The sequence below is a fragment of the Bacillus rossius genome, chromosome 11 (assembly GCF_032445375.1).
Source record: "Bacillus rossius redtenbacheri isolate Brsri chromosome 11, Brsri_v3, whole genome shotgun sequence".
NCBI classification, from domain to species: Eukaryota; Metazoa; Arthropoda; class Insecta; order Phasmatodea; family Bacillidae; genus Bacillus; species Bacillus rossius.
The window spans coordinates 57103569-57123272 of record NC_086338.1 but is presented as its reverse complement, the minus strand read 5'-3'; the positions used below and the strand labels follow the sequence as shown (position 1 = coordinate 57123272).

General features: G+C 40.3%; 1 protein-coding gene across 6 annotated transcripts in view; it reads left to right on the top strand.

The window, feature by feature from the left end:
• The window catches only part of LOC134537087 (transmembrane protein 47), a 107090-nt gene that overhangs the window by 37467 nt on the left and 49919 nt on the right, over positions 1-19704 (top strand). For 4 of the 6 annotated variants that reach the window (XM_063377355.1, XM_063377357.1, XM_063377356.1 and 1 more), the window contains one exon: positions 7671-7746. In XM_063377355.1, coding sequence (XP_063233425.1) covers positions 7671-7746 — 76 coding nt within the window. Of the gene's footprint in view, positions 1-7654; positions 7747-19704 lie in introns of all 6 variants that reach the window. The other 2 variants (XM_063377359.1, XM_063377353.1) reach the window with 1 other exon arrangement.

The following is a 19704-nucleotide window of genomic DNA, read 5'->3' as shown; positions in this document are numbered from 1 at the left end:
TGTGTGTGTGTGTGTGTGTGTGTGTGAGGGGGGGGGGGGAGGGGTAGGGCGTGTGTTTCCTCATTTTCCGTTCGTCTTGGCTCTGGAAGTACTTTGTCGTGCGCCCCTTCCCCCTTTTCTCTGTTTCGCCTTTTCCCATCCTCTACAAGAGCTCGGTCGCGCGCCAAATTAAAAAAAAAAATTCCCCCCGGCGCAAGTCTGTGTCTCCGAGACAGATAAGCCCTGCGGGTGTGTCTCCTTCCAGCCATTCCCGCCCCACCCCTGGCCATAAGCCCCTTCCTCGGTGTCTTCCACTCCCTAGTTCCCCGTGGAGAATCCGCGCCCGTGGCTTATTGTGTGCCGCGGCTAGATTACTATCCCTAGTCTCCCGTGTGAGTTATCTCTCCCTCGGTGGGGTTGTGCCCTGTTGCCTGGTAGTGGGGGGGTTAGCGGAGTTCCGCTTTCCTCCGCAGGCCACTTCCGTGCGTTTTAGTTTTTTTACTGTCTGGGGGACGTTTTGTAGGGGGAGAGTGCGAAAAAAAAAAAATTAATACGGACGTTCCCCTCTTTAGAACTCGTTCTCGACTGCGCTGGACGGACCCCGAGTTCGGGTGCTGAAGTACCTGCCACAGTCGCACTCCCACTCACACTGTCACACTCCCACTCACACTGTCACACTCCCACTCACACTGTCACACTCCCACTCCCACTGTCACACTCCCACTCACACTGTCACACTCCCACGGTGACAGTGTCACACTCCCACGGTGACACTGTCACACTCCCCCACTCACACTGTCACACTCCCCCACTCACACTGTCACACTCCCCCACTCACACTGTCACACTCCCCCACTCACACTGTCACACTCCCCCACTCACACTGTCACACTCCCCCACTCACACTGTCACACTCCCCCACTCACACACTTACATACTTTCGCTTCCAACACCTTCCATTACCGTGACAGGGTTATGACGACAACCAAAAACTTCCACTAGCGCAGCTATGCTTGCAGTAGGTAACTGCTCCCTCATGATGGCGACTGCAATGTCGACCGAAACGTCGAGTGAATTATCCGCCGAGGACGCGGCTACAACCCAGAAGCCAGGCTACTTCAGACAATTGGCCGTGAAAGGCTGCGAACATTATTAACATTAGTACATGGTAAGTAAGTGAACACTATGCATACACACAGCTGCAATGCCAGACGCTTTTCCATGTCTCTTCTTGCAGTATATGACACGAAGAAATATACAAGGGATACCATAGCAACGCAGGATTACAATACACGATCAAATATACATAGAGGACACTGCCCATCCATGGAGTCGCTCAGAGACACTTGAGCAGCTCAGTCATTCCCCACTCCCTCCTCTCTCTCCCTCCTCTCTCTCTCTCCTCTCTCTCCCTCCTCTCTCTCTCTCCTCTCTCACTCTCTCCTCTATGCTCCTCTCTCTCCTCTATGCTCCTCTATGCTCCTCTATGCTCCTCTATGCTCCTCTATGCTCCTCTCTCTCCTCTATGCTCCTCTATGCTCCTCTATGCTCCTCTATGCTCCTCTATGCTCCTCTATGCTCCTCTATGCTCCTCTATGCTCCTCTATGCTCCTCTCTCTCCTCTATGCTCCTCTCTCTCCTCTATGCTCCTCTCTCTCCTCTATGCTCCTCTATGCTCCTCTATGCTCCTCTATGCTCCTCTATGCTCCTCTATGCTCCTCTCTCTCCTCTATGCTCCTCTCTCTCCTCTATGCTCCTCTATGCTCCTCTATGCTCCTCTATGCTCCTCTATGCTCCTCTATGCTCCTCTATGCTCCTCTATGCTCCTCTCTCTCCTCTATGCTCCTCTATGCTCCTCTCTCTCCTCTATGCTCCTCTATGCTCCTCTCTCTCCTCTATGCTCCTCTATGCTCCTCTCTCTCCTCTATGCTCCTCTATGCTCCTCTATGCTCCTCTATGCTCCTCTATGCTCCTCTATGCTCCTCTCTCTCCTCTATGCTCCTCTATGCTCCTCTATGCTCCTCTATGCTCCTCTATGCTCCTCTATGCTCCTCTATGCTCCTCTATGCTCCTCTCTCTCCTCTATGCTCCTCTATGCTCCTCTCTCTCCTCTATGCTCCTCTATGCTCCTCTCTCTCCTCTATGCTCCTCTCTGCTCCTCTATGCTCCTCTCTCTCCTCTATGCTCCTCTATGCTCCTCTCTCTCCTCTATGCTCCTCTATGCTCCTCTATGCTCCTCTATGCTCCTCTCTCTCCTCTATGCTCCTCTATGCTCCTCTCTCTCCTCTATGCTCCTCTATGCTCCTCTATGCTCCTCTATGCTCCGCTATGCTCCTCTATGCTCCTCTATGCTCCTCTATGCTGCTCTATGCTGCTCTATGCTCCTCTATGCTCCTCTATGCTCCTCTATGCTCCTCTATGCTCCTCTATGCTCCTCTCTCTCTATGCTCCTCTCTCTCTATGCTCCTCTATGCTCCTCTATGCTCCTCTCTCTCCTCTATGCTCCTCTCTCTCCTCTATGCTCCTCTCTCTCCTCTATGCTCCTCTATGCTCCTCTATGCTCCTCTATGCTCCTCTATGCTCCTCTCTCTCCTCTATGCTCCTCTATGCTCCTCTATGCTCCTCTCTCTCCTCTATGCTCCTCTATGCTCCTCTATGCTCCTCTATGCTCCTCTATGCTCCTCTATGCTCCTCTCTCTCCTCTATGCTCCTCTATGCTCCTCTATGCTCCTCTCTCTCCTATATGCTCCTCTATGCTCCTCTATGCTCCTCTCTCTCCTATATGCTCCTCTATGCTCCTCTATGCTCCTCTCTCTCCTCTATGCTCCTCTATGCTCCTCTCTCTCCTCTATGCTCCTCTATGCTCCTCTCTCTCCTCTATGCTCCTCTATGCTCCTCTATGCTCCTCTATGCTCCTCTATGCTCCTCTCTCTCCTCTATGCTCCTCTCTCTCCTCTATGCTCCTCTATGCTCCTCTCTCTCCTCTATGCTCCTCTATGCTCCTCTATGCTCCTCTCTCTCCTCTATGCTCCTCTATGCTCCTCTATGCTCCTCTATGCTCCTCTCTCTCCTCTATGCTCCTCTATGCTCCTCTATGCTCCTCTATGCTCCTCTATGCTCCTCTCTCTCCTCTATGCTCCTCTCTCTCCTCTATGCTCCTCTATGCTCCTCTATGCTCCTCTCTCTCCTCTATGCTCCTCTATGCTCCTCTCTCTCCTCTATGCTCCTCTATGCTCCTCTCTCTCCTCCTCTATGCTCCTCTATGCTCCTCTATGCTCCTCTATGCTCCTCTATGCTCCTCTATGCTCCTCTATGCTCCTCTCTCTCTCTATGCTCCTCTATGCTCCTCTATGCTCCTCTCTCTCCTCTATGCTCCTCTATGCTCCTCTATGCTCCTCTATGCTCCTCTATGCTCCTCTATGCTCCTCTCTCTCCTCTATGCTCCTCTATGCTCCTCTCTCTCCTCCTCTATGCTCCTCTATGCTCCTCTATGCTCCTCTATGCTCCTCTATGCTCCTCTATGCTCCTCTATGCTCCTCTCTCTCTCTATGCTCCTCTATGCTCCTCTATGCTCCTCTCTCTCCTCTATGCTCCTCTATGCTCCTCTATGCTCCTCTATGCTCCTCTATGCTCCTCTATGCTCCTCTCTCTCCTCTATGCTCCTCTATGCTCCTCTATGCTCCTCTATGCTCCTCTCTCTCCTCTATGCTCCTCTCTCTCCTCTATGCTCCTCTCTCTCCTCTATGCTCCTCTCTCTCCTCTATGCTCCTCTATGCTCCTCTATGCTCCTCTATGCTCCTCTATGCTCCTCTATGCTCCTCTATGCTCCTCTATGCTCCTCTATGCTCCTCTATGCTCCTCTATGCTCCTCTCTCTCCTCTATGCTCCTCTATGCTCCTCTATGCTCCTCTATGCTGCTCTATGCTCCTCTATGCTCCACTCCTCTCTCTCCTCTCTCTCCTCTCTATCTCTCTCTTCTCACTCGCTCTCCTCCCCCTCCACATTCCCCTGTGACGTTTTTTTCCGAGCGTTTGGGGAGAGGAAAAAAAACGCCGGTCCCGCGATTGAATTGGATTGTTCCGGGACCGAAAAAGAAAAAAAAAAGAGGAAAGAAATTCGTTCGTTTGACTACCGCGTGATGTAGATGAAGTGTTTCATTTCTTTTGTCTCCGCGTTTCCTTGGCTCTTTTCTGTTTCTTCTGCCGTCGTTCCCCCCCCCGGGAAAGGGAAATTTTATCGGGAAATGGCGGGAGCCTGGATTTCAAGCGACGGGGAAATTGTGCGAATTGACTTTGGCAACAGGCTGTGCTTAACAGTGCCTGCAGCATTGTGCGGATTCTGCGATTTGCGGGCCTTTTTAGCCGCTGGTGAATCCAGTGATGAAATGAGAATACTGAAACATTGATAGCTCTTCCAGCCAACTAGCAAAGAGTAATACGGTTTTTCCACTGGGCCACACCAGAACCTGTCACAACCTTTATAACCCCGGCTCAGACGCTATTTGAAATCTGTTCAGAACATCCGAGATAACTTTTTTTTTCGAAAAGCACTTAAGAATACTCTGAAAGCGAGTGAGTAGTTCTGTTTCCATATTTCGTTTTTGAACTGTTTGCAGAAGAATAAAAATGGCTGAAACCTGGGTTTTCAGAATTATTTTTGGACATGAGACGCCCAGTATAAATTCTACGTTCTAAATAAAACGTTAACCAGTGTCATAGCCATAATTTAACGGATATCTACTTGGCATCATAGGCGTGCGCACGGTAGGTGCCACAGGTGCCTTGGCACCACCATTAGGGTTAAAGTTATTTGTTTTTTACAAGCACAAATAATACATACTTACAAAAATCCGTATTAATTAAAAAAAAATATGTTTTCCAATCGTGTCGAGTTACAGATATGTGCTCATAACACTATCAGTATATCAATTATTAGAGTCAAGATTTTGTGGTGTTATTTTAAGACAAATTTCGGTGTAAAGAAATAAAGATTTCGGTGTTATATGGTTTTATTTTTTTGCTCAAAATACCCACGGCAAAATTTTCTTGCTTTTCTGTACGACATGCAAATTTATTAAAACAAATATTAATAAACACTAAAACCTCATGATATAATTACAATTAAGTTCATTTGCAAATTCATAGATAGTTAAGTTCATTTGCAAATTCATAAATTCAAACTTTCAAATAACTACTAAAAATTTCACGACTTAATTACAATCACATACACTACAAAATTACACAATTAAGCACTTCTAAAGTTACTATTAAGACGGTTTTATTGAAATGCTATCATAGTTAAATTTTCCGCATTTTCTGGAGTGAGACGTTGTCTTCTGTCACTAACTACCAGTGAATACCTGGAAAATGAACGTTCTGCATCAACATTTGATGTTGGGAACCAGATTGCCCTTAAACTGGCTTGAGCAAATTCACTGTAGTCCCCTTTAAGGGAGCACAGTACCTTTGCAACATCAATTTGGCTTGTTTCTGGCAATGAAAGTTCACCCTCAATTATTTTTTTGAAAGCAACATAGCCATGTATGAATGTATCAATGGGAAGATGGGAAACAGAAGGCAAGTTATGCAGAGACTTCTGTAGGTTTGCATCTTCTATGCTAACCCTACTCACATTTCTTGGGTTGAACAGCAAATTAATGGCATTAAAGACTCTTAGACAAGGATGTCGTTTAACAGATGAGTTTTGCCTCAAACGCTTATGTTTTTCACTCCCGACATGTTTCACAAGCGTATCGCGTCTCTCGTAGTCTAGCCTGCAGTTACAGAATTTGCACATTACAATTTTATCACTGATATAAAATCCTTCGCTGGAAAATTCTTTCGATCGGTCACTGGCAGAAACCTTCGTTTTAGGCATTATCAAAAAAAATTTTTTCACATAGGAAGAATTTAACCTCTCAATACGCAAAAACTTGCCGTGCTGAAAAGATCAAAACAATGGAGAATAGATGTGAATACAAACGCATACCGAATACCAACATACGTACGTGAAAATTAATACCGACATAAACATGTACTATTTATTATTTACAATCGTTACGTTAAGCAGGGTTAATTTTATTTTCGTAGCCTACGTACTTTATTTTAAATAAACAGTAAAAGCAATGCGGTTTAGTGTGTAATATTTTAATGATTAAAAACGTAATCGTAGAAAAACATATTTTGGACGTTTGTTATTTTGGTATTTACAGAAAGTGAACGGCGGCCATTGTATCATAGTTATCAACATCTTAAATTATTTTGGTACACAAGATTACCGTTTAAAGAAAATATTACGTTAATTCCGAGACTTCATTTTAAAATCTATAATGAATCACCGTCGCATATAATATATATGGCTACTAGTTACTGTAAGAAATATTTGATTGTGCTGAAGATGTGAATTGTCCTTACAGAATGGGGGGGGAAAAAACGTAAATAATCAGGATAGACGAACTTTCGTGACATATCGCGGATTTCGCACAATTTCGTTTTATTTCGTGTTTTCAAGCGGTTTTCGGTGTTATTTCGTTTTATCGCGCATTACCATATAATCGTGGCTCTATCAATTATCAATCGAACCAACTATACACACGGAAACAAGCCAGTTGCAATTGCTTGTGTTGTACACGCGGGCCGCGGCTACGAAACTTCTGAAATGTAAATACTTCTCATAGTTCTCCTCGAATTACATAGAATGCGCGCTCGGTGTCCACTGTTCACTCCACTCGGCAGGCGCACGAAATAATAGCCGCCGTCCGCCAGGGTTTATTTAAAAAAAAGAGAGAGTTTAGTTAGTTAAAAAGATAGGCTTACTCGATGACTTGCAGTCGCCGACAAAACATTTTTGTTGTATTCCAAAAGTTAAAACTTTTGCCCACTCTTATTTGTGTATTTTTATTATTTTAATATTTTACATATTTTAGGTATGTTACAAAAACTCCCTTCATTTGTTGATTTTAAAACTTAACATTTGAGAATGTTTTTTCTAGCATTTATTTGGCGTCTTCAGAAAACATATAAGTACGGTTTTTCAAAGCCACCAGCATGAATTCCGTGCAAACAATTTGTGCAATTTACTTTATGGCTCAACAAGGCTTAAAACTGTAAATAGTTTACTAGTTTTCCTGGTGATTATAACGTTCAAAGCCATAATTTGTCATAAAAAATGTTAAAATTTTTACATCTGTGTATTTAATGTTTTTGTTCGGAAACACCTTAAATAGCACCATTTTGCGCTTTCAAATCCAAATTTTTCCGGGGGAGTACCCCCGGACCGCTTTAGGCTCGGGGTCTGTGAATGACAGGGCTGTTGTGTAATCTGGCACCACCAATACTGAAGTCCTGCGCACGCCTATGCTTGGCATGTGCAATATTTTAGATACTTGGTATTCTGACCGTAAATTCCGCTTGCAATGTGTGTGTGTGTGGTTTGTCTTTTTGGTTATGCATCAGCATCCTGTGAAAGGAACTGTACATTTACTCTTTCCGGTTGCATTGCATACATGGCAGTAAAAACGCAAATGAAATTGGATGGTGTAAAGGTACATGTCACTTATGTAACATTTTTAATTGCATTTTCCTGCTCGTTCAGTTTTCAAAAAAAAATTCCTGTCATTCATGTAAATGTCAATGGTTGTTTTAAGTTGTTGTAATGGAATGAATCTGATTGTCAGTTGTCCTGACTTGCAGCGACAGCCGCCCGCCTGAAACAAAGATGGCGCCCACGACGACAATCGAGACAGTCACCATCACGAGGCCTCTCAAGGTAAGCACACAACTCCTGAGCTTTTGAATATTACTCTTTAGTAATTGATATTGAATACTGGTACATATCATAAATGCATTTATTTAGTGTGAATATTGGTAATAGAAATTGTGTTTAAGCTTTTTCAGTGTATTTACGTAAGATATGTTATGATCCCTTATGTATAATTTATTTTCATTATAAATTATTTAAATTAATAAGTTAGAATAAACAATTGACATATTTATTGAATTTTATTATTAATTAAAATTTATCTGGATTGTTGTGTGCACTCAAAGAATTATTTTATACGCGTTTTTAAATTAATATTGGATACTTTTAATTTGATTGAATTTATATTACCAATCGTATTTATAATATCACTCCAGTCCTTCAATTATTTTATTGCAAATAATTATTTGCATGCTAAACTAAAATTAGTTTTTTTATTACAAGTAAGTACCTATAACTTAGAACGCATCCATTTTTTCATGGCTAAGTTTAGAAAACAATGGCCTAACTTTTATGGTTTTTATTTTCAAGTAGTTATTATCCAGTCGATTGAAAATCAGGATATAACTTGGTTATTTTCGTAATTTTTAAATAAATTATTTAGCATTGTCTGTCAATGTTTGCGAAACGGTTTTCCTGAAAACCATTCAGTTGATTATCTGATAGTCTTTTTAAGGTTTTAATTACTCAAAAGTGGTAATGCAAATAACTTTATCGGGAAATAATAATAATAATAATAATAAACAGTTAAAGTAAACTTGAATAGTGCGTGTAATGTCATTCAATACTTTTGATTTAGTATGTATTTTGATGACGTGATTCGTCCCTGTCACTCGGGTTCATAACTATTTCCCCAGAACCCCTATTTGGTATCATAAGTGAAAGGTTTCCACAAGGTGTTTGACAGGCCAGTGTCTGCCTGAGACTTGACGCATGGAGTGGTAACACGCAATCTCATTCCCTGACCTGTGATTGGTGGCAGATTTCAGCAAGTAAATACCTGTGTGGCGGGACAGCGGCAACATCCGCCACGTTTTCCATCACTGGTTTGGGGGGGGGGGGGGGGGGTAGTGTTTGTGTTTATCCCTGCGATAAATCGAACCCTACAACAAGTTTGTGCTGAGATATAAAGAGTAATTCCAAAATATCAATTAGTGAAAGTGAATATTGCTATTGGGGTGGTGGGATTATATACTGTAGTTGGTTCACGTTTATAAATTTTGGTTTTCTTTCAATTTGGGAGCTCACTGTAGTTGGTTCACGTTTATAAATTTTGGTTTTCTTTCAATTTGGGAGCTCACCACCCTAGGCAGTATGTTCATAGTGGAAGCTGAGAACGCGTCGTGGCATAGCGCAGTGGTTAGACGGTGCCTTCCTCAGGATGAAAGGGACCCAGTTGTGACCCCGGTTCATTTCACATTAAAAAAATATGCATATTGTGTGGACAGGTTTGGTCTGCATATTGTAACTACTTGTTCTCTGCCCTTTTCGGGCAGTGAGCATTCGGTCGTATAAAGCCCATTCCGGCATGACCCGTTTGTTAATGACTGGTCAACAGTTGAGTAGTTACTGATCGCGGATAAGCACATAGTTACTTTTCGTGTCTAAAAATAACTTTACCACGGGAAACATTTCAGAACTTCTTGACAAATATTTTGAGCAGGGACCAAAATAAAAAAAAATAAATACTTTGCCTCTACTTCCGTGCAGGATAAACGTATTTCTCCCTCCTATCCTAGGGGAGTCGCTTCTCCCGGGAAATTGCTATCGCCGCACCGCGCGCCTGGTAATGGATGATCGGGGACATTTGTCCCGCTCGACCCAGAAGTGTCTGGTCTGTTCCCTCCTCCCCCCCCCTCGTGCAGCACCACGCCGTGTCACCAGGGAGACTGAGAGACCATCAAACCCCCCCCCCCCTCACCCGCCCTCGTTCTCGGAGGTCGTCGTCGAAGCCCTTGTAGCCCAGGAAACAAAGGTTTCAACCTGTGAAAAATTTGTCCAAAGCTGAATTTTTGCACAGTGGTAGAGTCGACTATGCTTAATAACATACCGAAAGTTTACCGCTGTAGACCTTGTGCGTATCACTGAAAATTTGCATTTAAGTCCTAGATGACAGCGACTTGCAGCAGTTCATTAAAATGCTTCCCATTTTCGCACTTTTAACCGTAGACTCTCGATAGCTATATGAAAATAATCTTAAAGCACTACTACGCACATTTATAATGAATAAAGTTCTAAAAGTTAATATTAAAGGTAAGAAATAAAATGTTGAATTAATGAAATAAGTTTTTTTACATCAGTCAAGGCAATAAAAAGACAATTCACTTAAACATAAAGGGTCTTACGCAAATATGTCTTTAACAAAAGTTGTTGTGTAGTTCTTAAGCTTTACAGGGACATATCTCTCAAAAGTCTAGCTTAATTTATAGGATCACTAGAGACTCCCGAGCTTATCAATGTCGTCTACGCACTGCGACAGAGCCACAGCCGCAAGCGCTGTGGCCACTCTCACTCCCACGAAATCGAAGATTTTTAATCTTTGTAAAATTTGCTCCCAACTGAAATTTAAAACAGTGGTAACATTCAAGTTTTCTAGCAACATTTGAAATGTTTACCTCCGCAAACCTTGCGCGGAACACCGAAAACGAGAAGTTAAGTCCTAAATAATAATTTATTGACCACTCAACAATATGGCACAACAACATAATTACTATAGTATACTTTCAGAATAGCAAACCAAAACTTACTCAAAACATTATTCTCAATGATTAAATTTAAAAATCTTTCACTACGTTTGACTAAATATGATATTTATTCAATAATATTAGAAGAGAGTTGTTCTGAAAAAAGGGCACAAATGAAAATACGTATTACAAAAACACACAGAGCCCGATGTGAAAACATTAAATAAAAGTAGTTGCAAAGTTCTTAAACTTTAAATTAGTTTACTTGTTGAGAGCTTGGTACAATGTGTCTGACCGCTAAAGCGATCCGAGCCGCGTAGTGTATACTACTGCGAGGTTGTCGAAGTAGGCTCGGGTCGGGACGAATTTCGCTGTAAAGAAACAAAGGTCTTTAATACATGGAAAATTATCTTAAAGAAGAAACTTTGTACAGTTGTAGAATGAACGTTTCTTAGTAACATATCAAAAGTTTACCGTTGCAAACCTTGTGCGTCACGCCAAAAACGAGCAGTTAAGCCCAAAATGTCAATTTTTTGCAACGATCCACAATAATGGATATTGCAAATGCAGTTTATGGAGTAGACTGACAGTATGGAACCCAAAATAATCTAGAAACATTGCCCTATCTGAGGATAGTAATAAAAAGTACAAAGTTTTAACATCTTTATATAAAATAGACAATTTAAATGTTTAAAGTTGATAAATTCATTTTCATTCAATTTTACGGAAAAGTTAATACATCTTGCATAAATATAAAGAGCCCTACGTGAAAATCGCTTTCAATAAACGTTGTTGCATATTTATTCTTCTTTAAATGGATATATTTGTTAAGGGATTCATACAATTTGTTTGACCCCTGAAGCTATCCGAGTCGTGTAGTGTGTAGTACTGTGAGGTTGCCGAAGTCGGCTTGGGGTCGGGACGAATTTCGCTGTTAAGAAATATGGATAATTATCCCAAAGCAGAAACTTTGTACAGTTGTAGAATAAACGTTTCTTAGTAACATGTCAAAAGTTTACCGATGATCCCTTGTGATCACACCAATAACGAGCAGTTAAGTCCTAAATGATAATTTCCCAAAAGATCCACAAAATTGTGTTTCGTAAATAATTTAATAACTCTATAAATACTTTTTTTAAGTAGGCTCCCAGTATACAGCAAACTTGGTTTGTCCTCAAACGCCATACTACTACGGTAATAGGAATATGAAATCACTACAGACAAGATTTTGTTCTGGTGAAACCAGAGCTTACCGAGAAATGAGCGAACGTCCCGGAAAGTTGTGATATTTGACGATATTGCGCGAGTAGCACACCCGTACGTGACTACAGAGAATGGATAGTTTCCTTAGCCGTTAGGATTTCTGGTACGAACACCCTCTCACAGGTAGCGTCATAAAATACGGTCAAACTCTTGCAAAACCATCCACCACCGCTCTTTGCCACTAGCAATCCAACGACGTCAGCTAGGCGCAGCACTCAAATACATTAACTTATTTTAAAAAAACTGAATATGTAATGCTACCTATGCGTTTTACATCACAACTCGTGTTTTATTTATTTTCTGAAAAAAAAACCCCATTATTATAGGAATTATGTTGTAAAAAGGAAAAAAAAAACTTAGAGTACATTTACGATGTATCGTTTTATTCAATTTTTATGTAGTAAACAGATTTTAAAGAAGTAAATATATAATTTTTCATTTTGTCAAATACAGACTACATTAAAATTTTGCATTGTTCTGATCGAAAATAAAACGATGTATCAGAAATAAAAAAAAATTGTTGCTAAAAAAAATAATTTTTAATAATAAAATATTTGAAAGAGAATAAATCCATGCAGATATAAAACCAGAGGCCCTCTAGAGTTTTTCATTTACAAGTTCCAAGCAGAAATCGTTTATTGTTAATTTTATTGTATCAAAAAACATTCATATAAGAAAAAATATGCATATCTCATTACATGTAACATACACCCTCTCATATGAATTAGCTATGTTTTAAGTAATCCCTAAATAAGACCCAGTTGAATGAGTGTCGCAGTACGCAGTGTGTCGCAATGCCGCGCTGGAACGGCGGTGGCCGTGAGAGATCAGTACGGCCGCAGTACACTGCAACGCTCGGGCCGCTTTAATGAGCCAACTAATTACGTTAGGCTCTTTATAAATATACTGTCTTAAAGCTAAAGGTATAACCAAAAACATTTATTTGGACATTTTTCGCATTGGACTCTTCAAATTGGTTTAAATAGTATTTTTATCTGAGTGGCAAAGATAAAAAATAATATGTCATGAATTAATCGCTTAATATCACATCTTTAATATTAACCATTTATGCTTTTTACAACATTAATGGCTGTATTAGAGTCTCAAGATTATTTTGGTGGTTTTATGGACAGTCTAAATTAAAAACTGTACAAATGGGTAGCATTTTAATGGACTGATGTAAGTTGCTGTCATCTAGGACTTAAATGCAAATTTTCGGTGATACGCACAAGGTCTACAGCGGTAAACTTTCGGTATGTTATTAAGCATAGTCAAATCTACAACTGTGCAAAAATTCAGCTTTGGACAAATTTTTCACAGGTTTGTGGCTTTTTAAGTCTTGGTTTCCTGGACTATTGTCAGCTCCTCTTCTGTTGGCCCTTTTTACCTTCCCCCGAGGTCTGCGGCCACGTGCTCCAGGTTACGACCCTCGCAAACGAGGTGGACCACCAGTGCTGAAACAAACAATATTTTTGACGTGAACACGGTCTTTAAGAACTGCCTTACATACTTGGAGGCAATTAAAAAAAAATTGGTTGTCTGTAAAGTCAGTTTACGGACGATAGTTTAACGTGACAACGTCATAAAAAAACATTAATGGAAATGATTGCATACTTTTATGAAAAAAATTGAATCAATTTTTATTTTAATAATAAAATAATAAATACTGGAAATTATACTAGTAATCATATTTTTAAAATGCAAGAATAATTAACCTTTATTGCCGAAATTGATGTTGTAATAATGAAAACCACAGTCGAGTGGAAGAGAGATGCGGCGCAAGCGTACAATGTGCGTAACGGGACACTTTTTCTTGCGTGCAGCCGGCGTTCATCGATTTATTAGACGTTGTCACGTTAAAAAAAAAGTATGATAAAATCGGGGGATACAGTTTGGTGTTGCAGCTACATATCTTCTATCTCCATCCAAAAATTTAAGTACACCACTGGATAGCTAAAGAATCAAAAAAATTCGTTACGCTCTGAGGACTGTGACGCATCGCTCGTGGTGGAAAGGGGAAGCGCCGCCATTTTGAGGTCGTTTTGCTGCGTTTTCGAGATTTCCATTTAGTGTAACTTTTGACTCGGAGAAGCTACGACGTTCGTTTCAATTGTCAGCTCTCGTCAAAATTTATTCGATTTCATGTATAAAACATCAGTGTAAAATAGTTACAGTGAATATATATGGTGTTAAAATAAAAAAAATAGCGTATTTTATGTTTTGTATAGAAAATATTACCTGATACGTACACGTATTCACGTTCTTAGAAAAAAAGGTAAACTCAGCTGATTGGAAATTCTAATTGCACTCTTTTATGCTTTAATAAAAAATATCTTGAAAGTAAAAATGACTTTTTGAATCAAGAACCAATTTTAACTTCGTCTAAAATGGTTACACTTTGTAATAACATAAAAAAAAGTTTTATTTAAACGTCAGTAATTGGATTTATGTAAGTTACCTCGCAAAATATTCCTCATATAAATCATCTTTATATTTAAGGCAATATTATCCCATTACCATAAACATTACGGTGACTTTTACGAGGATTTTTTTTGCACGACATAAAAAAACCACGAATCAAATAACTGACATAAAATTAAATTGTTTTTTTAAATTATTATTTGAATACACACGTAGAGAAAGAAGTTGCAAGAGTGTTCTGTAAACATCTAGTATGGAGGCTGTTCCCGCCATTAGACGCAAGGTGGATATAGGGCAGCCTTATTTTCGCAGACGAGAGCCAAACGCCCGATCGTGCATCTTCTTTTTTTTTGTTAATTGTAAATAAATATGGCGGTGTTGATAAAAAGGATACTAATGGTCAATTAGGTTAGGTTAGTTACATTATAAATACTTTAAAACCTTGTGAACGGTTGATTTGGTTAGGATAGCTACATTAAAGATACGGGGGAAAAAAAATATGAACTTCGGGTTTTGGCTCCCTCGTCTGTGAAATGAAGGCTGCCCTTTGATATAAACCTTTGCCACGTGATTCCTAGCGGTCATCAGCGCGCGTTCTTTTCCGGGGCGTGTGTGTGTCTGTGCTGGAGATAGCAGGCACGCCATCTTCCCATTAGCCGTGACGTCACTCACCCCCCCCCCCCTCCCCTGATGCATGCCGTGAACCTGGTATCTTGTGAGTGTTCTTGGGGAACCTCAACTAGTAGTGCCCAAAACCCCCCAATGCGGACAAAAATGTCCAAGTGCCCGCCCTTGCTTAGTAGATATTTTCTACTCTTCCAACTCTTCTTCCTGAGCCATCCTTCTATTCCCGTAGCCAACCCGCATGTAACTAATGCATGAACTTTTGCATCCCGCATGTAAGTGCCCAGGGTTTTCCCTGTGTCTATGCGGGTTTTACCTGGGCCCAACCTATCTAGTTTTAACCTAGAATAGTCAGTGAGGGGAGTTAGTCATGGCTAAAACGTTGCCATGGCTGGCCAATCCCCTCCTAGCACATGTTGTACGCTATCTCTCCTGCATGGTTCATAACCTTCATGCTTAAAGCGTATAGGCTTCGGCCTGAGACGCACTTAGTCTTCCCTACCCAGACCCCTCCCAAATACACTTAGTTATTAGTTAGGTTAGGAAATAAAAACAAAAAAACCGGGTAACCTCCTGTCTGTCCGCCGACCACGGGTTCGTGCATTCTCGGATGTATTTTAAAAGTAAAATATAGTTTATGTTAAGCCTATTAATAAAAGGCTTAAGTTCTCGCAATAAGAATTTCTTTTTTTTTCCTGGAGAAGTAGGTGTTCGCTCGGGTATGCTATTCTAACTAAAATTAAAATTTGGTTAGACATATTTAGAATACTCTTGAAATCGTGAAAATTTCGGGTTTCATTTAGTCGAGGCCTGCCACCTTAGCGCAGTTAAATTTATCAACCATTTAAGAATATAAATGGCGTTTTAAGGAAGTATTTCTGCCGTTCGGAATTAACTGTCTGGAGTTACTATTTTCGGAATGGCGTGTGAGTTTTGAGTCAGTATTTCAGAGTTCCGGGATTGTCATGTGCCGTATGGTTTTCATCTCAACGTATTTCTTTTTTTCTTATTCCTATTTATATCGGCATGGCATTGGACTTGTACAAAACCTGATTGAACTACACATTTATTTCCCAGAAAAATAAGTTTGTTTTGATAGTACAAAATTTTCACATTTTTTTATGGTTATGGAAATATCTTAATGCTTTTTTATCATTTAAAATAAATATGATTGACCTCTTTGTGTCGTACAGAAGTGCGAAACATGAAGTAGTTAAACGCTAAACGCTGTCCTGGAATACCGGCCTACGTGTAGCCGCCTATCATCGAGGTTTTATTTAATGTAAGTGACTGTTCGACGACTAGAAGTCTAGTTCCAACCTATTATAGGAACCACCATTTCCCGTATTATTCTGGGTGTTTCAGCATGGCAATGGTGAGGTAGAGAGCTACTTCATCTGCGTCAAAGCATGCCAGCTCCTCGCAATTTGACTTCAGGATTTAAACATTTTCTCTCTCTCTCTTTGTCTCTTTCTCTCTCTCTTTCTCTCTCTCTCTCTCTCTCTCTCTCTCTCTCTCTCTCTCCTCAGGGACCAGAAACAAGCAGCTAGACACTAGAGCCTAGCGCTAGGCATCCTGCCCCAGGGGGGACAGTTCGTAATGTGTACCTTCACTTCCATCTCTCTGTCATAATTATCTGTCTTTTGTTTTTATTTCTCGGTTTTGCTTGGACCCACCTTCGCCCCTGGCTCTGAGGACTCTGGGGTTTAATTTCTCCCCGTTACATTTCTTTTTTTGTAAACAACTGCTTCCTCCTCCAGTCGTTACGAACTGTTGTAAAGAGTTGTTGCCGCTCCGGAATTGCTCCACTGGAATTCATGTCCAGTCGCGTGGAAGATAAACGTCCAAGCATGCCGTGTGTTGCTTCCTCGTTTTCCCGTGGCGAGTCAGATGCTGCAATTTAAATACATAATGTGTATTTACAAATACATTTACACGAGTAATGAATGTAGGACTTGTGCCTTTATATATAGACATGTGATAAGTGTACTGAGCATTTTCCACAAGGGGAAATATTCCTGAAGTTATCTAATAGCGATAAAAAGTTAGAAAGTCGAAAGATTTCCACAACAACTTGCAATTGTAAAAAGTAGAAAACAAAAAAGTATATATTTCCTATCTTTTTTTATATAAATCACGTTTATCATGAAACATGCGAAACTGAAAATTTGACTTAAAATTGTTGTTTTTTTTTTCTGTTAAGTAGTTAAATATGTGAAAACGTGATGCATACAGTAAAACACATCGTAGCCATATGTGCACACAGCGTGTGCAGCTTTGGAATTTTTTGAGCCCCTTTAAATCAAATATGCAAGGCCGGAAACGCAAGCTAAAACGCAAGAAGTTTAACGTTGGACAATGCTTGCGTTGAAATGTCGCGTATTGTATTATTTAACATTGTGTCTCTTGCGTTTCTTGCAGTTATGTGTGCCTTGGGTGTAAAAAGGCGACAAGTCTTCTTAATTATTATGATCACTTGGTGCGACGTTTAGTGAATGGCCGATGAAAATATTTATGACAACAACAAAAAATGAAAGAGAGGGTTTAATTTAAAAGTTTCACAAATAAGACACCATTGCTGGTTAAACTGTATGTCAGAAGAAATCTCAATAACGAAAACAATTATAAATATACCAAAAATATGAACATGCAAGCACATAAAAAACAAGTTAAAATCAGCTGATGTAAAAAAAATTGAAACGATAAACAGCACGGGAAATTGCATTGAAGGAATTAGTCAAACCATTATAATAGTACAGTAGCAACAAAGATATTAAGGACAAGGCTGATGAAGTTTGAAAAATGAGTGTTATTTATTTTCGTCAAATCGCGCCTCTCCCTGAGGTGCATGCCTAACTAGGCCTTTATTTTTATTTAGAAAAACTTTGAACGGTTGATTTCACCATACAAGCAACGCCGTCTGAACACACACACGTATTGTAATCTGCTACTTGTAGAAATGTCGAGCGAAAATTGCGTTGTGGTCGCCCTACACAAGCTCATGTTCTTGAAGTTCCTACTGATGGGAAATAACGTACGGAATACGTATCTTTTGGGTTTGCGGTTTTCTCCCCTGGAGTGTCGTCAATGCAGCAGACCAGACGCGGTGTCGTCGGCGAGGGCCTGGAGTCGAACGGGCGAGTTGTCCGAGGTGCTGCACTCTGCCGGATTGCCCCCAGGGGAAGGGCGTGGCGTATCGCCGCCGAGGGAAGGCGCGGCGGTCTAATGGGGCGATTATTAATGGCCTCGGCGAGGACGGAGTAGCCCCCGACGGGCTTGTGCCCGGTGGGAGGGGAGACCGGTGACCCGGGGAGCACCTAGTCGAGGCGCTGGCTCCATTGGGAAGCCTTCATTTCACAGACGAGAGAGCCGCACCCGAAGTTCCCCGAAGTTCCCCGAAGTTCATGCTATTTTTTTTTTTTCGTTCTATCTCCAGACCTGCCAACTCTCACGATTTTGGTGTGAGGCTCACGATTTTAAGGTCCATCTCACGCCCTCACGCCAAAATAGTGTTTCCTCACGATTTTTTGGGGCCCCAAGATTTTGTTTGTAAAAGTTACAAAACAAGTTTTACGAAAGCTTACAGTAACGAGTTGCCATCAATACTAGAGTCACGTAAAGGAAGCAATTTTGGGTTTTGTAGCGTGTGCCGTGCTGATTTTTCTATCCCGCATAGTGGAAAAGGAGACATTGTGAAACATGTCACTACAAAAAAAAACACAACTAACACGTGAAGTGTATTGCTTCCAATAAAAAAATTTTTTTTGCTGTGAACAGTGATAATAATGTTACACGAGCAGAATGTTATTTTACATCTTTTTTAGTTGCGGCCCTGCATGATCACTACACGACAGCGCTAAATTATGTTCAACTAAATTATATATGCAACCTATAATTTGTTGAAATAAATTTTGAAGCAGAGATCATGTAACATATGTACAGGTATGTCACTTAAATTTAAAGATTCTCATTTGTTGTTTTTTATATCTAACCTGTATTTATGGGCCTGAAAATTTTTATCGAGGACCTCATGATTTTTTAAATTTTAAAGTTGTTAGGTCTGTATCTCATTGTATAAACCGGTGTGGCATTAAATTTTGCGGTCGATTAGGATAGGTTAGCTAAGATATAAATACTTTAAAACAATGTGGATGGTTGGTTATATCAGGTAAGTTTAGCTACATTAAAAATACTGTAAAATCATTTTATGGTTTCCTAGCGAATAAATTTTTTAATATGTAGCTATCCAGCGCTAGGAAACCGTTTATATGATTTCACAGTATCTTTACTGTAGCTATCCTAACCAAATCAACCGTCCACAGTGTTTTGAAGTATTTATAATGTAGCTAACCTAACCTAATTGACCATTAGTATCCTTTTATCAAAACATTTACAATGAACCCAAAAAAAAAAAAACCGAAGATGCACGATCGGGCACACATGCAAGATGCACACGTTGAGCCAAATGGTCGATGCGATCTGCCACATCTCTGTTGATTTCTAATAATTACTGAGAGCACATCCACATAGTTTGAAGTTACGTATTACAAAACGAAGTAATCTGAAAAATAAATAGGCCTCGTTAAAAAGATTTGTCTATTTAGTTAGAGAAAATAAAGATTTATTACACCATTAAACTATATTAACTATCATTTCTAACATTTAAAATAAGGATATTTTCTTGCGGGAAGTAATTTTCATCAATGTACTATCTGAAATGTTGTAAATATATGTACTATTTACGCTTGATTAAAATAATAACCTGCATAAAGTCGGCGGGAAGCCTAAGATGTACATCAAGCTCTGTCCCTGCCCGAACACGCCCGAATATTCACCTTCGGCCAACCTCGGGTTTATTTATATTTCTCTGTTTATATTAATGTAGCTATACTAACCTAACTAACCGTACATAGTGTTTTAATGTAGCTAACCTAACCGACCTCTTTTAATATTTGAATTCATTTTTCCTGCGCAA